The sequence below is a fragment of the Sporobolomyces salmoneus genome (genome assembly GCF_050403485.1).
Source record: "Sporobolomyces salmoneus JCM6883 DNA, S_salmoneus_JCM6883_v1_ctg44, whole genome shotgun sequence".
Taxonomy (NCBI): domain Eukaryota; kingdom Fungi; phylum Basidiomycota; class Microbotryomycetes; order Sporidiobolales; family Sporidiobolaceae; genus Sporobolomyces; species Sporobolomyces salmoneus.
This window is the reverse complement of record NW_027481119.1, coordinates 100,553-117,064: the sequence shown is the minus strand read 5'-3', so window position 1 is coordinate 117,064 and position 16,512 is coordinate 100,553. Positions and strand designations below refer to the sequence as shown.

Below are 16,512 nucleotides of genomic sequence, written 5' to 3'. Positions count from 1 at the left end.
CTTTCTGGTCGAGACTCTGACGACTCCCCGACTTGTTCAATTTCTCGCGACTTGCGAGAGCTCTCTCACGCTTCGCCTCGACATGCAGGTCACCTCTTTTGCGACTGCATTGCACGGTCTCGATACATGCCTCAAGCGATCATCAAGTCCGTCCTGTACTCGATCTCACAATTCAACCGAGTCGCAACACTCGCAATCTCGAAGGGAAGAAAGCGAACAGGGACTTTCTTCAGTTGATTTGACTCGCGCGTCTGCTTCGGCTTGCAAGCGACACGATCACTTTCCTTACTGCCTTTACCAGAGTAGAACTGCGATACATGCACCGGCGAGAGAGTGAGCGAAGAATCTCTATCAACAATTGCACTTCTTGGCTTCCAACTTGCTCGAATCCAGAGTACGCCGGGCCTCATATATCGAGTAGCGAGTGCTACAGGAATCTGACTGCCTAAAAGCATACGAAACAGCCCTCGCGATTTTCGGGACGGGGAAGAGAATCACCCGACTTTCCTTTTTGCTCTTTCACTCTTCACTCTCAACTCTCGAACGATCTCAAACTCGATCAAACTATCACACAAGACTCTGAAAGCACTCGGAAGCTCGCAGATCATCGCTACTAGCGTCCCGAGGTGCGTAAACATTGTTCTTTCCCTTCATCTCTTAACCCTCAAAGAGCTTCCGCTGATCTCCCGAAGGCTCACGTAGACATCCTGGTTGCTCGCCAATCATCACAACTCTCGCCCGGCGCCTTCACACTTTTTCGTATCGAGCGCGTCGAGATGGAAGAAACTGCCGTAACCAAGGTGCGTATTCCGTTGCGTTTCCGAGCCGCTAGCCAATCTGACGATCTTCGCTACTAGGCAAATGTGATCTGGACGCTTGATGCTGAAGAAATCGCAGAGTTGAGGCAGTTGAAAATGGAGGGGAAGGGGGAGGTCACTCTTGTGAGTCTTTCCAAAGCAAATCGACGACGATGCGCTACTAATGCAATGCCCTCGATTTCGTTTTAGAGTAAGGATCTCTACGGTCACTACTGGACTCTGTGTTTCGCTAGTACGGTGAGTTGCTCGGTCGGCCAACCTTCCTTCGTTTTCTGAACTTGGTTTTCCCGTAGTTGCCTGAAGAGGGAAACAACGGGAGTCAGGATCAAAGGCCCGCTTTCATGGTCTACCTGAGTGCTAATCAGGTAGGACCGGAAGATTGGAATCGCGCAACTTCCGATCTTGCTTGGTCGCGAGGTGAAGCTTCGGCGCTCTTTGAGGTAAGCCTTTCCGCGCTATGCTACTTCCGCTTTCAAATGCTGACGACTCATCGAACGAAGTATAGTATAGTTTATCTCACCGATCAAACCTCGTCAAGTTGTCGCTTCGTGCAAAATGAAGAATTGGCACTTTAATTCTGATCAGAAGCTCTGGAGCCGCACGAAACGAATTTCTGGAATGGGACTCGACGAATTGCTCGATTACTACGACAAGAACGTGGGTCTCATCTTCGCATCACTGCAACCCGGATCCATTTGCTCTGCTTCCTCGGAACTGACTTTCGATTTTCCCTTTTCACAGGGCGAAATTGCTCTTTCTTGCACTGTGACCTGGTCCAGATCAGCTTCTGTACACACGGTACTTTCTAAGGTACCCCTTTCTCACTTCGACAACCGCGACGTCGGCGACGTAGTTTTCCGATTCCCTCAGGAGGTCATCAACAAATCGCCTATTTTCGCCTCGAAACTGCTCCTCACTCTGCGATCCGACTACTTCAAGACTCGTAAGTCCATCTCTTCCTCGTATACATGCTCGCACTGACAAAAGCCTGGCTTCAGCAGTTTTTGAAGGCGGCTTTTCGGAAACGAGCGAAGCAAACTCGATGGACGTCTCTGATATCAAACCCAAAGCAGGTCGCTACTTCACCGTGGACAATTCGGAGCTCGCACCTTTCTATCTCGAGACGATGGAGACATCGCAGGAGAAGCAAGTCGAAGCCGCGAACCTTCAAGAATCGAATCCCGCTGCGGAAGTTTCCTCTTCTCGAACGGAACAAGTCAAGATAGACGAGATTGCTTCTAGCAGCTCTCGACGGGTCCACGTCATTGATATCACTCAAACCGAGTTTGTTGCTTCCTCTGACTCGCAAATCATTCTCGACTGACATCCTGTTTCCCCTTCAGCTATACCACATATCGATCATTACTCGCCTTCCTGTATTGCGGTCATGTGTTGTTCACCGCCCTCCCCTCGGAATACCTTGTCGCGCGCGACAAAGCGCTCGCTGAACACCTCCCGACCGATCCCTCTTTCGCCTTCGAAATCCCCGAGAAATGGTTTCCTGAAAAATACCTAGCTCTCAGAGATCAATACAACAGTTCGAAGATGATACCGTGCTTCCCTCCTTCGATGTACCGACTCGCTGATTGCTACGACATCGAGGAACTGAAAAGTTTGACGAAAGATCGAATCTTGAGGTCTTTGACCGTCGAAACGGTGAGCCCCTCTTCTCTTCTCGTACCGGTTGTCCCATGTGCTGATACACTTGTTGAATACTCCTCAGGTCGCTTACGAGCTGTTCAGTCCTCTCTCGATCGAGTACGAGGAAATTCAGAAACCTGTTCTCGCATTCTTCGTCGAAAATTGGGTCAGTCCCTTCCCTCTCGTCTCATCTCGGCGCTCGAGCTAACGATGTCGCTTTCTCAAATGACCGAAACAGAAGGAAGTCAAGAAAACGACCGCGTTCAAGAACATACTCGACAAGATTGCTGCTGGGGAATTAGCACAAGCGAGGGAGTTGATCGAGAAAGTGTGGACTATGATGAGCTCGAGAGCTTGAGGAGGATCAGGGGACGGCAAGCGATAGATTTCTCTTTCTCTATTTCGGATTTTCTACTTTTCGGGTTTTCTATGTTGTTGACGGTTTTACTACGCACTTTGCATCTTTCGCACTCGTGCTACCTATCTAGATTTCTTCTCTCTACTCTCCTGACCAGCACCTCGAGGGGCTTGCGAGAGGTGAGCAGCTAGCTTTTCGACCATCGATCCTTTTCGCTCTTTCGCTAACTCGTGCGAAGGGCGATCCTAGAAGCCCGATCCTAGTCACCCTCACGACTTGTCTAGCATCTACATCTCCAGTTCGTGCTCTACTATCCTTCGAAGTTATCACCCTCGTCGTCTTGCGCTGAGTTTACATCTCCGCTCGGATCTCAAATTTCTTTCGTTTCTCTCTCTCGTCGCTCGCTGCTGCGTACATCGCTCTCGGACTCTCGTCTCTCCAGTCAGTCTCACACTCAACCTCATGCCGCACAGTCCGTACGGGCACACCCTTCATCTCCAAAAGGTCAGGTTTCTCTATAAGCGAGCTCAACAACACCTTTGCCCGAATAAATTTCGGTCAAAGTCCATCCGAATCACCGAAGTCCGAAAAATGACATCGCACAATGATTCGACCGAGTTTTGTAATCGTCGAACTTCTTCCGCCTCTCTTCTCTTCACATTTCAACTCATACTACAAACCAGCTACGCAAGATGACCAACAACAACGCCGCATGGATCAAAGCTCCCAAGCAAAAGCTCGAAGTCGACTCGACTCCCGATCGATCCGCCTCAACTGGTGAGGTCGTCGTCAAGATGAGTCTCTACCTCTCAGCTCTGCAAACGGCGATAGCTAACGAGACTTTGGGCATAGGTACACGCCGTCTCGATTCAACCCGTCGACTGGAAGGTGAGTCTTCGCTGAGAATCAGACTCTCCCTCCTTTCAAGGGTACGCTGGAGCTGACCACCGTTATTGCAGATCCGAGCCTACGACTTCTTCGTCAAGGAGTACCCATTCATTCTCGGAACTGATGTAGCGGGAACCGTTGAAGAGGTTGGTGAGGGAGTTTCGCACGTCAAGAAGGGAGATCGAGTACTTGGGTTAGTCGAGCTTCCGTTTCTACGTAATCGTTGCAGCGGAACCGCTCGAAGCAACGAGTTCACTCTCGTCGAAAGAAGCTCAAGAGAACGAAACTAACGACTTTCGTTTCCCTTTTCTCAGACATGCCCTCGGACTCGGAACTGGTGACGCTCGTCACTCTGGTTTCCAACAATACGCCGTCATCCACGGAACGACGATCGCCAAGATCCCCGACTCTGTCTCGTTCGAACACGCTACTGTTCTCCCTCTCGCCCTCTCGACTGCGAGTGCCGGTCTCTACCAACCTGGCTACCTCGAACTCCCCTTCCCTTCCGCTACTTCTCCCTCAGCAACCAACAAGTCTATCCTCGTATGGGGTGGAAGTTCGTCAGTCGGTTCCGCCGCAATTCAACTCGCGAAAGCTTCGGGTCTTCGAGTCGTCGCAACTGCATCCCCCGCAAACCACGACAACGTCAAAGCTCTCGGAGCAGACGTCGTCGTCGACTACAAGGACGAGAAGGTCGTTGAGAAGTTGGTCGAAGCGTTGAAGGGAACTGAATTCGCGGGAGTGTATGATGCGATTTCTGAGAATGGATCGGTTGAAGCCTCTGCCAAGGTCGCTCATCAAGTCGGAGGAAAGCAGTTCATTGCAACTGTCCTTCCTCCTCCTGAGAAGATCCCTGGAGACGTGAAAGCTGCCGGAGGTGAGTAGACTCGTTTCGCTTTTCTTCGATCCTTCTCCGAACTACAACTCACACATTTCGCCCTCGAACTCGCTTTACAGTATTCGCCGTCACGATCGGTACTCAACACTCAGAGGTTGGTATCGCAGTCTACCAGAAGTTCGTCTCTGAGGCGCTCGAGAACGGGTCGCTCAAATGCAAGCCTGAACCGCTCGTTGTCGGACACGGACTCGAGAAGATCGACCACGGTCTCGACGTTCAACAGAAGGGAGTCTCGTTCAAAAAGGTCGTCGTCACGATCGCTTAGGTTCCTTTCCCCTTTGTATGAATTCGAAATTTACACATAGTTAGCAGTTGCACTTACTACTGGCCGCCGTCAGTCTGTGAGACTAAGCGCGTGAGATCTAGAGGAGTAGTAGTAGGAGATGGTCGTTGTCGGAGCCCTGCGATGGAGAAGTGAGATGGAGCTAGGCTGTGACTCTCGCAGTTCGCGGTTTTCGCTCGACTCTCCTCCTGTCGTCGTTTCCTCCGCTGTTTCATCGTCGTGATTCAACGAATCGCTTCTCGTGAACACGTCAGGAGTAAAGAGGCGAACAATAGGGAGACAATTTCGAGGGAAGAGGGAGAAGAACTCCATGCGAGTCATTCTCCTCACGAGCCTCTCACTATGTTTCCCACGAGAGCGAAGTTTGAGTCTATCTGACGAGTCAATTTGCAAGAGGTGTAATGCTTATAAAGAAAGATGCATCTTTTGAGGAGTGGAGAGAGAGAAATAGAGGAATAAAAGACAGATTTGGCTTCGAGGCCTTTCGAGAACGTAGGAAGCGGAGGGAACCGTATGAAGTACAAGCGTGAGGTGAGAGGAAGGAGAAGTGTAATGCGTTTGCGAAATGACGGAAGAGACGGAAAGCGTGAGAGAGGGAGAAAAGTCGAAAGTGCGTAAACGAGATGAGGGAACAGAATGAAGGGTGATTAAGGGGAAGGTTTGCGTTTGCGGTTCGCCGATTTCGAGGAAGAGGATGACGAATTGGATTTGGAACCTTGTATGAAATCGACGAGTTCGTCGACGCTCAAGTTTGCCTTTTGGCCGTGTTCTCGAGGAGGAGCGGCGGCGGCGGGAGTAGCGACTTCAGGAGTAGCTGCTGAAGAACCAGCAACAGCTCGAGGGTTGGTCGATTTGTTGCCAGAGAGTTGAGGGAACTTTTTCTTGAGTCGTTCCTCGCGTGCTCGTTGTTCCATATCCTCCCGAGCGAGTGATTGTTCGATGAACTTGATGAGGTTCGAAGCTTCGGCGACCTCCTTTGCGTCCTCTCCGAGGTGTTTCGAGAGGATAGCGCGTCCAGACTTCATTGTTTCGAGAGATTTCGCGAGGTCGGATTGAAGAGCGTAGACTTGTCCGAGCGTAACTTCTGCTTGTCCAACAGCAACCGAGTCGGCTCCGTGAACGATTTCTGCGAGTTTGCGGTGTTCGAGCGAGAGAGGGAGACCAGCGGAAGGACCCCAAGTTTGTTGGGTGATCGCAGCGACGTTGCTCTGCAGATACAAGAGAGGTCAGCTGACAACACTCGACTGCGTGATGGTCGACGTGAAGGACTCACGAGGATAGAGACCATCGCAGGGTGAGCAGGTCCATACGAAGCGCTCCATAGATCCATCGCGTGTTTCGAGAGTTTGAGTCCAAGGTCGACGTTTCCAGCCGCGTGTTCGAGGAGTCCGAGATCCGTGTATTGTTGGATCGCATCGTGAGAGTCTACTCCGTTCGTTCGTTCGCAGATTACGATCGATTGTCGAACCATTCGGACGGCTTGTTGGAGGTACGAATCGGCTTCGGCGCGAACAGAGTCAACGTTCGGGAGAAGCATGTCGCGGATCTGAGCTTCTCGATCGTCTTCGGGATCTTCTGATTTGGGCATGCTCGCGAGTTCCTTCAAAGCTTGTTCGGCCAATTCGTGTCGTTGAACCGAGGAGTGGATTCGTTGCGAGAGAGTGTGCCAGACTGCGAATAACGACGAGACGTCAGCTCAAACGAGCTGTGTGAGATAGCAGAGGGAAAGACTTACGAAGACCGAGATCGTGGTACTTCTTCGCAGCTTCAGGGTGAACAGTTCCGAAGATTTGCTCGCAGTAGTGAAGAGCCTCGTTCGCGAGTTGCTCTCCAGCCTCGACGTAGCCCTCGCTGAGTGCTCGGGATCCTTGCGCGAATCGCTCATCGACGAGAACACTCTGTTGCGGAAACGGGTCAGTTTGCAAGACGAAAGAGAGTGGAGAAGAGAGGACGGAACTCACCTTGAAAGCGGTAGATTTGACGACGGGCATGATGTTGAGAACATCGTCGGCGTTGAAGGTCATCGTAGGGAGACTAGGTTTGGTCGAGTCGATTCCGTTGACAGCGGCCTTTCCAATCTTCTTCTTGTTCTTCTTTTTCGACGATGAAGCGGCGTTGACAGAATCCTCGGGAGCAGATTGAGCAGAGGTAGATTGTTCCGGAGCCTCGGTCGAAGAAGACGAGCCAAAGTCGTAGGAGCGAGCAACGAGTTGAATCCCGACTCGAAGGCAAAGTTCCCTCGCCGTCTTGTTCTTGAGCATTTCGGATTCGATCCAGTTCTCTGAGAGAGTGTAACGGAATCGAGCGTTGACTTCCTTGAGGAGGTCGGCGCGGAGAGTAGCGGGAGTGAGCGAGGTCCATTCTCGAGAAACGTCTTCGTTCGGAAGGTAAGGGGTTTCTGCGACGGGAGAGGCGTTGAGGGAAGAACCGAGGAGACAGTTGAGGAAGTGGGCGACGATGAAAGGGTGATCAAAGGTGCTCGCGGAACGGAGGAGGCGGTTGAGGACGTGCTTGGCGGCACGAACGACCATTTCGGAACGAAGAGTGTGCTGCGAAAACACGAGAATCAGCTCGCCGCTCAAGTAAATTGCACTCTTTACTCACCTTGAGGAGTTGAAGGGTGTGAAGAGCCTCGCTCTTACTCGTCGTCTTGCCAAAGTCATAAGTTTCGCCTTGTTTGTCGATCTTGTCCGCGAGGAGACCGATGTAACGCATGTTGATACCCTTTCGGTGGAGGACCTTCGTGAGAAGGAACCCATCGGTGACGTGAAGAGTCGAAGCTCCAGCTTCGACGAGGAAAGCGTCGAGAACGACATCTCGGAGGTATTGACTCGCGAGTCGAACGTTCTTGGTCGATTCTTCCTCTTCGTCGTAGATCTTGATCGCGTCTTGACTGTCCTTCGTAGGTTTGCGTTCGATGAAAGCATCCGGGTTGAAATCGAGTTTGAAATCGTCGGCGTTGATGATTGAAGTCGGAGCAGCGGGCTTCTCCTCCGATTTGACCTCCTCCTCGTTCTCCTTCTTTGCCTCCGACTCCTTTCCAGCTTCAGCCTCAGGATCGGAAGCAGCTTCCTTCAGCTCAGCCTCGACCGATTTGTTGTCCGCCTCGAGTTTCGCTCGAGTCTTCTCAACTTGCTCTTCGAGCCAAACTTGGAGTTTCGAATCTCGGTAGAGTTCGAGGAGTTCAGGTCGAAGGAGGACGAGTCGGTGAGGGTAAGTCGAGAGGTCGGAAGATTCAGCGACGTTTTGTTCTCGGAATTCGACATCGACGCAGTGAAGACGGTCTGTCAAGAAAACCGAGAATCAACGATGAAGCCTGCAGCGAGAGACGAGGGAGACGAGTACGTACAGCAATCGATGAAATAACTTCGACCATCAGGAGCCGCGATACCGTGCATATCACTAGCCGTGTAAAGTTCGACTTCCTTTCCTTCCCTCGTTTTAACCTTGTGTTCTGCGAATCGCATCTTCTTCGCAACCTTCTTCGCGAGCGTCTCGTGGAAGTAAGCTGAGTTTCGGATCGTCGCATCAGGGTCTTCAGGATCGGCGGCACCATAAACGATTCGGAACGAAGAAGTCGGAGGGTAATCGAGTTTGTTCCCAGTTTCCTCCGACGGGAACGGTCGATCCTCCTTTGCGGCAGAACCCGCCTCCTTTTGAGCGGCCTCGTCTCCTTCAGGGTAGACTCGAGCGACTTTCGGAGTCGGTTTCTTTCCAGTGAGTTTCTCCTCCGCTTTCGCGGCGAGTTCTTCGGCTTCGTCTCGTCCAGCTTTGAAGAGTCCCGGAATGAGAGTTTGAACGATCCATCGCGACCCTTGGTAATCGACGAGAACCGTTTGCATGACGCTTAAACCGTCAACATCGAGTCGTTCGAGGAGTTCGATACCCTTCAAATCTTTCCCCGCGGCGTATCGACTCGCTTCGTTTCCCCCTAATCCATTCGTGTACAATCCGATCGAATCCTCCGCCTTCGTGAAGAGGAGATTGTTGTGAATGAACGTATGAGCCGAGAGAGGTTCGTTCGGATTAATCGGAGGAACGTCTCCTCTCGCAACTTGCATCGCCCCTCTCGTAGCGGCGAGGACTAGATCCGCCTGAGTTCTCGAAATGAGTCGTTCTCGAAGTAAACGTTGATCGTCGTCCGATTTCGGCAAGTCGTAGAATTGTCCGAAATCGTCGTTCCAGTCTCGAGCGGTCGGTAGTTGTTCGGCCGTAGTCGATCCAGTGAGGAGGTAAGCTGCTTGAGTACGGAGAGGGTCGGAAGCGTGGAGAGGGGAAGGGACGAGGTAAGGGGCTGCGGGGAGAGTGTTCGTGATTGCGACGGAGGCGACGAGGTCGGTTTGAGAGAGATCGGGTCGGAGAACTTTCGCGATGAGCGAAGTCAAGTTCTTGCGGAACGAAGGGGAAATGTCGGAGACAAGTTCGAACAGAGATTGGTAAGGTCCTGGTCGAACTCCTTTCGGAAGAACGGAACGAGGGGAAGGATCAAAGTTCGAAGCGGTGATTTTCGAAACCCAGAATCCGGCGGTCGATCCCGTGATCGTGTAGGTCTCGCTCTCGAGGGTAGAAATGTTGATGTAGACGAGATCACCTCGTAGACGACGGTGGTGAGGAGGAGGGGACCAAGGAGAGACACCGAGGGATTTGATACAAGGTGAAGTCGCGGCGGTCGAAGCGGCCGGAGTGAGGTACTGAAGGTAGTTGGCGGATTCGAGGTCTTCGGCCTTGAAGTTCGTGAAGGGGTGGGAAGAAGAAGTTTCGGAAGAAGAAGTAGGGATGGGAGTCGATTCGGGAGATTCGACGGGAGTGGGAGCCGTTTTCTTCGCAGACTTTCCTTTCTTTCCACCCTTTCCGTTGACCGTAGCTGTTCGTAACCGCTCAACATCAATACTTGTAGACGAGTAATGATAGGCGGAACTTACGTTTCTCCTCCTCTGCGGACGATTCAGGCGCGTTCGTCGTTTCCGAGTTCGAAGCTTGTTCGCCACGAACCTTCGAGTAGAGAGACACTCCAGGAGCGATCGCCAAACTCGAAGGATCGTACGTGCAAGGAGTTGATGCGAGAGTTGGGAGATTCGAGAAGAGGACGTCTCGAACCTTGATGAGGTGTTGATGCATCGCAAGAGGCGAGAAAGCAGCTTTGAACACCACTCTCGAATCAGCTTCCAGACACTCTCGTCGATACTGTAGGTTAAACTCACTGAAAGCTACCTTTAACCCACGCTTCTTGTTCTCCCAGAATTCCGAATCCGCCCCGAAAACGGTTGAAAGTTCCGCGAGATCTCCCAAAACTCCCTCACTCGTCAAAGTCCATTGTTTCCCTTCTACTTCCGCGAGGTTCTCCTTCGCCGGAGGAGGAATAAGGACCTTCCATTCCCCGTATTGTTTCTCCTCCGATTCTCCTTCTTTCTCTTCTCCCGTTTGTTCAGCGTAAAGAGGAGCGAGGGAGAAAGAACCGAGCCAGAACCCTTCAGGGGCTTCGACGATGATGTTTTTCAAATCTGAAACGAGATCCGAGAGGGAAGAAGTGAAGGGGAGTTGAAGGAATCCATCTGGAGTTTTCAAAGCTGGACTTTCGGCGAGGTTGAGGAACGTTTGAGCCGGGATCAATAACGTGAGATCGATCACTGAATTGTTACTCGCTTCTTCTTCGACTGATAATCGGGCGATGTCGAGATTCAAGGGAGAGGAGGAGAGAAAGAAAAGGGTTTGGAGAAACAGACAAGAAACGTTCAGTCGAGAGCTCATCGGAGCATTGGGGAAAAGTTTCTAGAAGAGTAGAGACTAACCTTGTTCAGCGAGTTCAGGTGCGAGTTGGTCGACCTCTGAGGGTGATTGACCCTCGGCTTGACCAGACGACATTCTTCTGTGAACTACGGCGGGTAGGAAGGACGGTGTCGACTACTTCCGAGGGGGTTATGAGTGAGCCAGTAGTGGACTGCTGACGAGTAGGATTGGAGCTCGGGATGAGCCGTCAAAAAAAGTTGGTGGAAAGTCAAAAGCGATTTACCGGCTGCTCCCGAGCATCGCTTTAAACTTTCGCTTTTACAATATCTCTCACTCGAGCGCATTCGTTACAGCCTATGTGATATCACTCAGAGCCTTCGAGACGCGAGTTACGACGAGCGTGAAACCGGAAACAATTCTCCTCGGGTTTTCGCTTTTCGCAATCACAGCTTCTGAGTTGCAGATCAACAAGGCTCACTCCAACAGTAGAGCTCGTGCGAAAGAGGAGATAGTGATTGACAAGTTTCCTCTCGAGTTCCTCCTACTTTCTTTGAGCCTTGAGTTTTGCGATTTCCGCTCTACTCAAGAACGGGAGTAATTCCGAAGGTACCGTATCGATCGTTGTCTCTCCGTCTTCTCCTCCTCCTCCACCAGCTACGACGAAATCACTTCGTCGGAACGAAGGAGTCGCGTTCGCGTTCGCGTTGTTGTGGTTGTTGTTTCGAGTGACGATCGGACTCGTGCTTCTTCGATTTCCTCCTCCTGAACCTCCGAGACTAGGTTTCACTCGAGGTCGCAGAGCTTCTTGTTCTTTCATGAACGAGTCGACTGGGATCAAACGAGAGGGAGAGGCGGATCGATTGTAGTTTGAGAGTCGGAACGCGGTAGCTTGTTGATGGAGTGCGATTTGAGATTCGAGAGATTGAGAGAGTGAACTGAGTCGATCGAGTCGTCGATGCTAATAAATCATAACGAACAATTCTCATAATCACTAACTGCTTTCAAACTGAGGAGAGTGAGAAAGAGAAAAAGAGAGACGTACGAGAACTGCTTTTTCAACCTGAAAATCCGCCTCCCTCAATTTCTGCCACCCGGTATGTCTCTCACATTTCTTCCTAGTCTCTAAACAAACCCCACTCAACATTTCCAACGCCATCTCTATGACGACCTGTTCCTCGCCTCTTTCTTGCGCCTCCAAGATCTTCTTCCCTCCTGGTTCTTCTCCCTCTTCCCCTTCCGCTTCTCCTTCTTGAACTCGTACCGATTCTAATTCGACCCATTCCCTCCATGCTTCATCGTCATAAACGAGTCTTACATCGAGTCCACATTGAGCTTCAGGTAAACTAGTCGCCGCGACTGGTCCTTTCTTTTTCCCTTGTTTCCCTTTCTTCTTCCCTCCTCCTCCTTTCCCACCTTTCTTCTTCGTTTCCTTCACCACGTTCTCAGACGTCGTTGTTCCTCCTCCAGTTGCGGTTGAGGGACCCATTCCGGCGTTGGCCAATTCGTCAGCCGTAGCTTGACACAACCGTTCCCAACGTTTAATCACGATTTTGAGGTACTTCAACCTCTTCTCCACCATCGAAATTGCTTCCCCTAACCCTTTTCTCCTCTGATTAGTTTCCTCCAATTTCGATTCCAATCTCTCCAAAGTTCTCTTATCCTCGACCGTCTGAAAATCGACCATTGATGTTGTTGCTGAAGTCGCGTCGTCGATTACTTTCGCTTCCTTCCTCCTCGAACCTTCAACTCTCCCCCAAAACGAATTAGGATTCGTACCGTTTGATAATTCGAGTAATTCGAGTCGAGCCGAAACGACACTGATCCCACAATAATCTGAACAATATTTCGAGAGTGCTACTGAAGGGTTTCGACACGTCGGTCGGAAACATGCTGCGAGCCAAGTCGTACGTTGAGAATATTCTGTTATCGAGCGATAGATAAAGCGAGTCAGCAGAGGAATGGAGAGACAAGGGACGAGAGAGGAGGAGGGAAGAGGGAGAGGGAGAAGGGATGGAGAACGAACTGGTTTGACAAGGTGGACAAAAGAATTGATCGACTAGTTCAACGGAATCGGAAGAGATTGAAACACATTCAATGTGATACCATTCTTCGCACCTGAATGACCACGGAAATTAAGCATACGACGTCGAGAGACGAAAGGAAAAGAGTGAGTGAGAACTAACCGATCACAAGCGATCATCATTCTCTGCTCGCCGTCAAACGATACTCGAAAAGTCAATCAACTACTCTTCACGATCTGTGAGCGAAAGCGAGAGAGAATAGGACTTACCTCAGGCTCATACCGTTCCCTACAAATACAATACAACCTATCATCCCTCTCCCCTTCCCTTTCTCCGTCCCCATCCTCTTCTTCCTCCTCCTCCTCCATTCTCTGTCTGTGTTTCCCCTTTGACGATCTCTTCATCTGTTTCTTCTTCCTACCACCCTCCCATTCAGCATCATCATCGTCATCTTCATCCTCGGAATCCGAAATCACTACTCCATTCGGTCCAACTCTAGGAGGTACGTATTCTCTAAACGATCTCTCCAACCCATCTGCCGATTCAGGATTCGTAGCCGCTTTGAGATGATCCGTAGTGAGGGGTTTCAGGGCGGACGTTTCCGACTTGTTGTTGATGAGGGGGATTGGTCGAGAGAAAGCCGTCGAGGAACGATCGAATCCCTCCTCCTCCTCCTCTGCGACAACGTCGGGTGAATCGAAATGAACTTCGTGGGACAGTGAGGAAGGACCGGGAGATGGAGCAGGGGAAGAATGGGTAGAGGTTCCTCCTCCTGTTGAAGCGAGGAGGTTGTTGCGTTTAGATTTCGCGGCGGATGGTTTAGACTTTGTCGGACGGGGCTGAGGAAGAAAGAGAGAAAGAAATCTGAGCGGGAATTCTCAGAAAGAAGTGGAATTCTCTCGAGGGCTCACCTTTGCGATCGCTCCCGCGCTGCTACTCCCATCTGAATGAATCCCATCTTCACCTCCCCCTTTCATCTTTCCTTTCCCCTTCCCCTTCAAACCTTTTACCGGTAGTTTCTTCGCCGTCGCCGTCGCCGTCGCCGTCGTCGTCGCTGAGGAGGGTTTCTCCTGATCCGTCGTCGCCGGAGGGACGACCAAACGAGTTTGATTATGATTGTGATTGTGATCTGGATTCGGAACCGCGAGGGGGAACGAAGCTCCTGGTTGTGACATTGGATCATGATTCTGTTCTTGTTCTTCGAAGGGAGATGGAGTGAAAGGGAAAGGAGGGAAACCAGTCGAAGTTGAGGTTTGTTGAGTTAAATTCGTCGACGACGGAAACGAGGGGTACTCTGGATAAGTCGGAGGGAACGTCGTAGAATGCAATGAAGGATTATAGTATTCATCTTGTCCTCCACCTCCTCCTCCTCCCAGCGAACCGTGGAAGTTCTCATCTAGCATACTCGTCGAAGGAAACCCTCCTCCTCCTAAACCTAATCCATCATGATCCTCCTCGAGTCCAACGAATTCACTCGGAGTAGAATAAAATGCTGGTGAATCGAGTCCTGTAGCTGCTGCTGCTGGTGAGAGGTTTTCGGAAGAGTTGAGGTAATCGAATGACATTCGACTCCCCCCTCCTCCTGCTAGTACATCTTGAGGAGTGTCGAATGGAGTAGTAGAGTGGGATTCTTCGTGGTTCAAGAGGTTCGAGAAATTCATCCCTCGAAGGGGGAGAGAGAGAGAGAACGAGGTCGCGTCGACGTGAGAGTTAGAGAATCGAAAGTTCGGAAGTGATTCGAAACTCGCTTTGACAACTCGCTAAGGATACCAGCCAAGTTCAAACCGGAGCTCTTGATGCTACGCTACACTCTCAAGACTGAAGGGAACCGAGAGCAAGAACTAGAGCAAGAAACGTGTAAACGAGTTTCAACAACACTTCCAGTTTCCTCCCTTCCAACCCAACTACTACGATGAAAGAGAATGTACGACGAGACATTGCGACCCTTCCACGCTCACAGATCCCAATCGTGAAAATCGGTAAATCCGGCGGTCAGAAAGCGCCGCACCCAAGTCCCCCCCTAAATAACTGACTCTCCGATCACCTGACGACGCAACTGAAATCCTCCATCAACGCCAGGCCTGAACCGTTATAGGAAAAGGCGGCATCCGTAAGTGCTGCGTGCTTTTTAAGGCGATCGTGTATTGTATTTTGCGTTTGTTGAAGAAAAGGAAACCGATTCGAGTTCGCGAAAGAGATCAAGTTTGAAATTTCGAGTGATTTTCTCAGCAAAGTCATCTCGCTCGTGGTGCACTCTTTTCTCACTTCTCTCTATGACTTCGAACTATCTTAGACCCCTCGCAGTTCATACTCTCACTCTCGATGTTCCCTCGTGAGACTAACCACCTGAAGTGCTTGAGGAGGAGAGAAACCGACAATCTATTGCGGATCATGAAGTTGATGTTGAAAACATGTCCAAAACTCTCTCCTCGACTCCCTCGCACACCCACTTGTAATCGACGATATCCAAATTCTCTCGTTCGTCCCTGAAGAGTTTCTTGTAATCTATTTGTGGAGCTCCTGGCATTGCGGGCATTTGGGTCGGACCGGCTTGCATTTGTTGTAAATCGGAAGCGGCTAGAGAGACGTCGAGGAGTCAGTTGAAAGTTGCCCTCGAGACGCTTCTTCCTCCTCTTCCAATCGAGAGATACGAGTTTCCAATGAATGAAGGTCGTAGTCGAAAGGAGGAAGGGGAATGATTCGCTTTTCTCTGAGAAAGGAGGGGAGAATCCCGAGAGACTAACCGTTCTCTTCGCCTAACAACAACCTATAAACCGGGTTCAACCCAAACGAACACAAGAAGAACCAAGAGATCGAGGAACACCACGAAGCGTCCAAGTCGGGAACGTCGATCAGACCGCGTTGGAGCATCTCTTTGAACCGGATCGTGAGGGGGAAGGGGAGTCGAGCTGTAAAATGCGCAGTAAAAAGAGGGTACGTTAGCGAGGATAAAGAGTCGTTAAGGAGGAATGTGTTATGCGGCGAGAGAGAGAGAGAGAGGAGGGAGAGACTTACTGAGGAGGAAACCCGAGAAGAAAGAATTGATATAATACATCAACACAGTCTGAGAGGTCTCGGGGACTACGTATCAGTCATCTTCCACAACAGCGAATATGACGGAAGCGGAAACCACGAGCACGCACCTGAGGTAAGAACCCGACCGCCTGTTTCTTGACCATATCCATCAATCCGTCCATCGCGGCCGGATCCAATGGGTTCGGAGGATCCGTCGGTTCCTTGTCTCCCCCCTTTTCTGTCGACTTTGCTTCTTTGAGATAAGTTCCCGAGATGTAAGCTGAAGAAAGGTGAGATCTGATTGAATCGAATGCGGTGGGAGGGAGAATCGAAGAGTTGTTTCGGAGGAGTTGTCCTCGAGTTAATGCTCTCCTACTCTCGCGAATAGCTGTGTTAGTGGGCTGTACGGGGAGAAGGGGATCGAGGGAAACTGACTGTTCTCGCAAGTCGGAGAGTGGAACGGGTTTCGGTTTCGAATTCATCAATTGCGAGACGTAGTGACGCAGTAGACCAGATGCCAACATGATGAATGTTAACGGTAGTAGCACCCAATCCCTAATCGCTGTGTTGTGCAACGATAAAGGGGCAGAGGAGTCGATGAGTGGGGAGTGAGAACGAATCAGCTCGAGAACCCGGGTCAGACGCGATACAGTCGAGAGAGGAACTTACCTGGATCCAACGTGAGTTCTGCTACTGGTCCTGCCATGTTGCGAGGTAGATTCCGAGTCGAGACAAGGCTTGATCTAAGTTCTGATGACGAGAAGTCTCAAGGACGATTCTTGCGCCGGGCTTGCGCTTGTTGCTAGGTAGAACGTTCTGCTGAGGGCGTGTCGTGTCAATCAGGAGCTCTGATACGTTGAGAG

General features: G+C 50.9%; 5 protein-coding genes across 5 annotated transcripts; 2 read left to right on the top strand and 3 right to left on the bottom strand.

Annotated features, from left to right (window-relative positions):
• Positions 1–776: 776 nt before the first annotated feature.
• JCM6883_003247 (BTB/POZ domain-containing protein) lies at positions 777–2,817 on the top strand (the record flags this gene model as incomplete). Its single annotated transcript, XM_076633794.1, has 10 exons — positions 777–800; positions 858–941; positions 1,008–1,055; positions 1,112–1,258; positions 1,329–1,475; positions 1,560–1,761; positions 1,820–2,102; positions 2,162–2,474; positions 2,542–2,625; positions 2,698–2,817. 10 exons carry the CDS (start codon positions 777–779, stop codon positions 2,815–2,817), a joined length of 1,452 nt encoding a protein of 483 aa, XP_076486259.1.
• A 692-nt stretch (positions 2,818–3,509) lies between these two features.
• Positions 3,510–4,868, top strand: JCM6883_003246 (zinc-binding alcohol dehydrogenase family protein; the record flags this gene model as incomplete). The annotated part of the gene is made up of 5 exons (XM_076633793.1): positions 3,510–3,605; positions 3,670–3,705; positions 3,777–3,898; positions 4,020–4,582; positions 4,663–4,868. 5 exons carry the CDS (start codon positions 3,510–3,512, stop codon positions 4,866–4,868), a joined length of 1,023 nt encoding a protein of 340 aa, XP_076486258.1.
• Positions 4,869–5,533: 665 nt separating this feature from the next.
• Positions 5,534–10,748, bottom strand: CLU1 (translation initiation factor 3 subunit CLU1; the record flags this gene model as incomplete). The annotated part of the gene is made up of 9 exons (XM_076633792.1): positions 5,534–6,094; positions 6,160–6,557; positions 6,622–6,784; positions 6,848–7,435; positions 7,491–8,170; positions 8,236–9,750; positions 9,809–10,024; positions 10,088–10,540; positions 10,676–10,748. 9 exons carry the CDS (start codon positions 10,746–10,748, stop codon positions 5,534–5,536), a joined length of 4,647 nt encoding a protein of 1,548 aa, XP_076486257.1.
• A 406-nt stretch (positions 10,749–11,154) lies between these two features.
• JCM6883_003244 (SPP1 family PHD finger domain-containing protein) lies at positions 11,155–14,295 on the bottom strand (the record flags this gene model as incomplete). The annotated part of the gene is made up of 6 exons (XM_076633791.1): positions 11,155–11,571; positions 11,656–12,533; positions 12,637–12,728; positions 12,797–12,819; positions 12,904–13,473; positions 13,546–14,295. 6 exons carry the CDS (start codon positions 14,293–14,295, stop codon positions 11,155–11,157), a joined length of 2,730 nt encoding a protein of 909 aa, XP_076486256.1.
• Positions 14,296–15,023: 728 nt separating this feature from the next.
• On the bottom strand, positions 15,024–16,355 carry EMC3 (ER membrane complex subunit EMC3; the record flags this gene model as incomplete). The annotated part of the gene is made up of 6 exons (XM_076633790.1): positions 15,024–15,211; positions 15,379–15,543; positions 15,650–15,698; positions 15,778–16,021; positions 16,085–16,211; positions 16,319–16,355. 6 exons carry the CDS (start codon positions 16,353–16,355, stop codon positions 15,024–15,026), a joined length of 810 nt encoding a protein of 269 aa, XP_076486255.1.
• Positions 16,356–16,512: the final 157 nt, after the last annotated feature.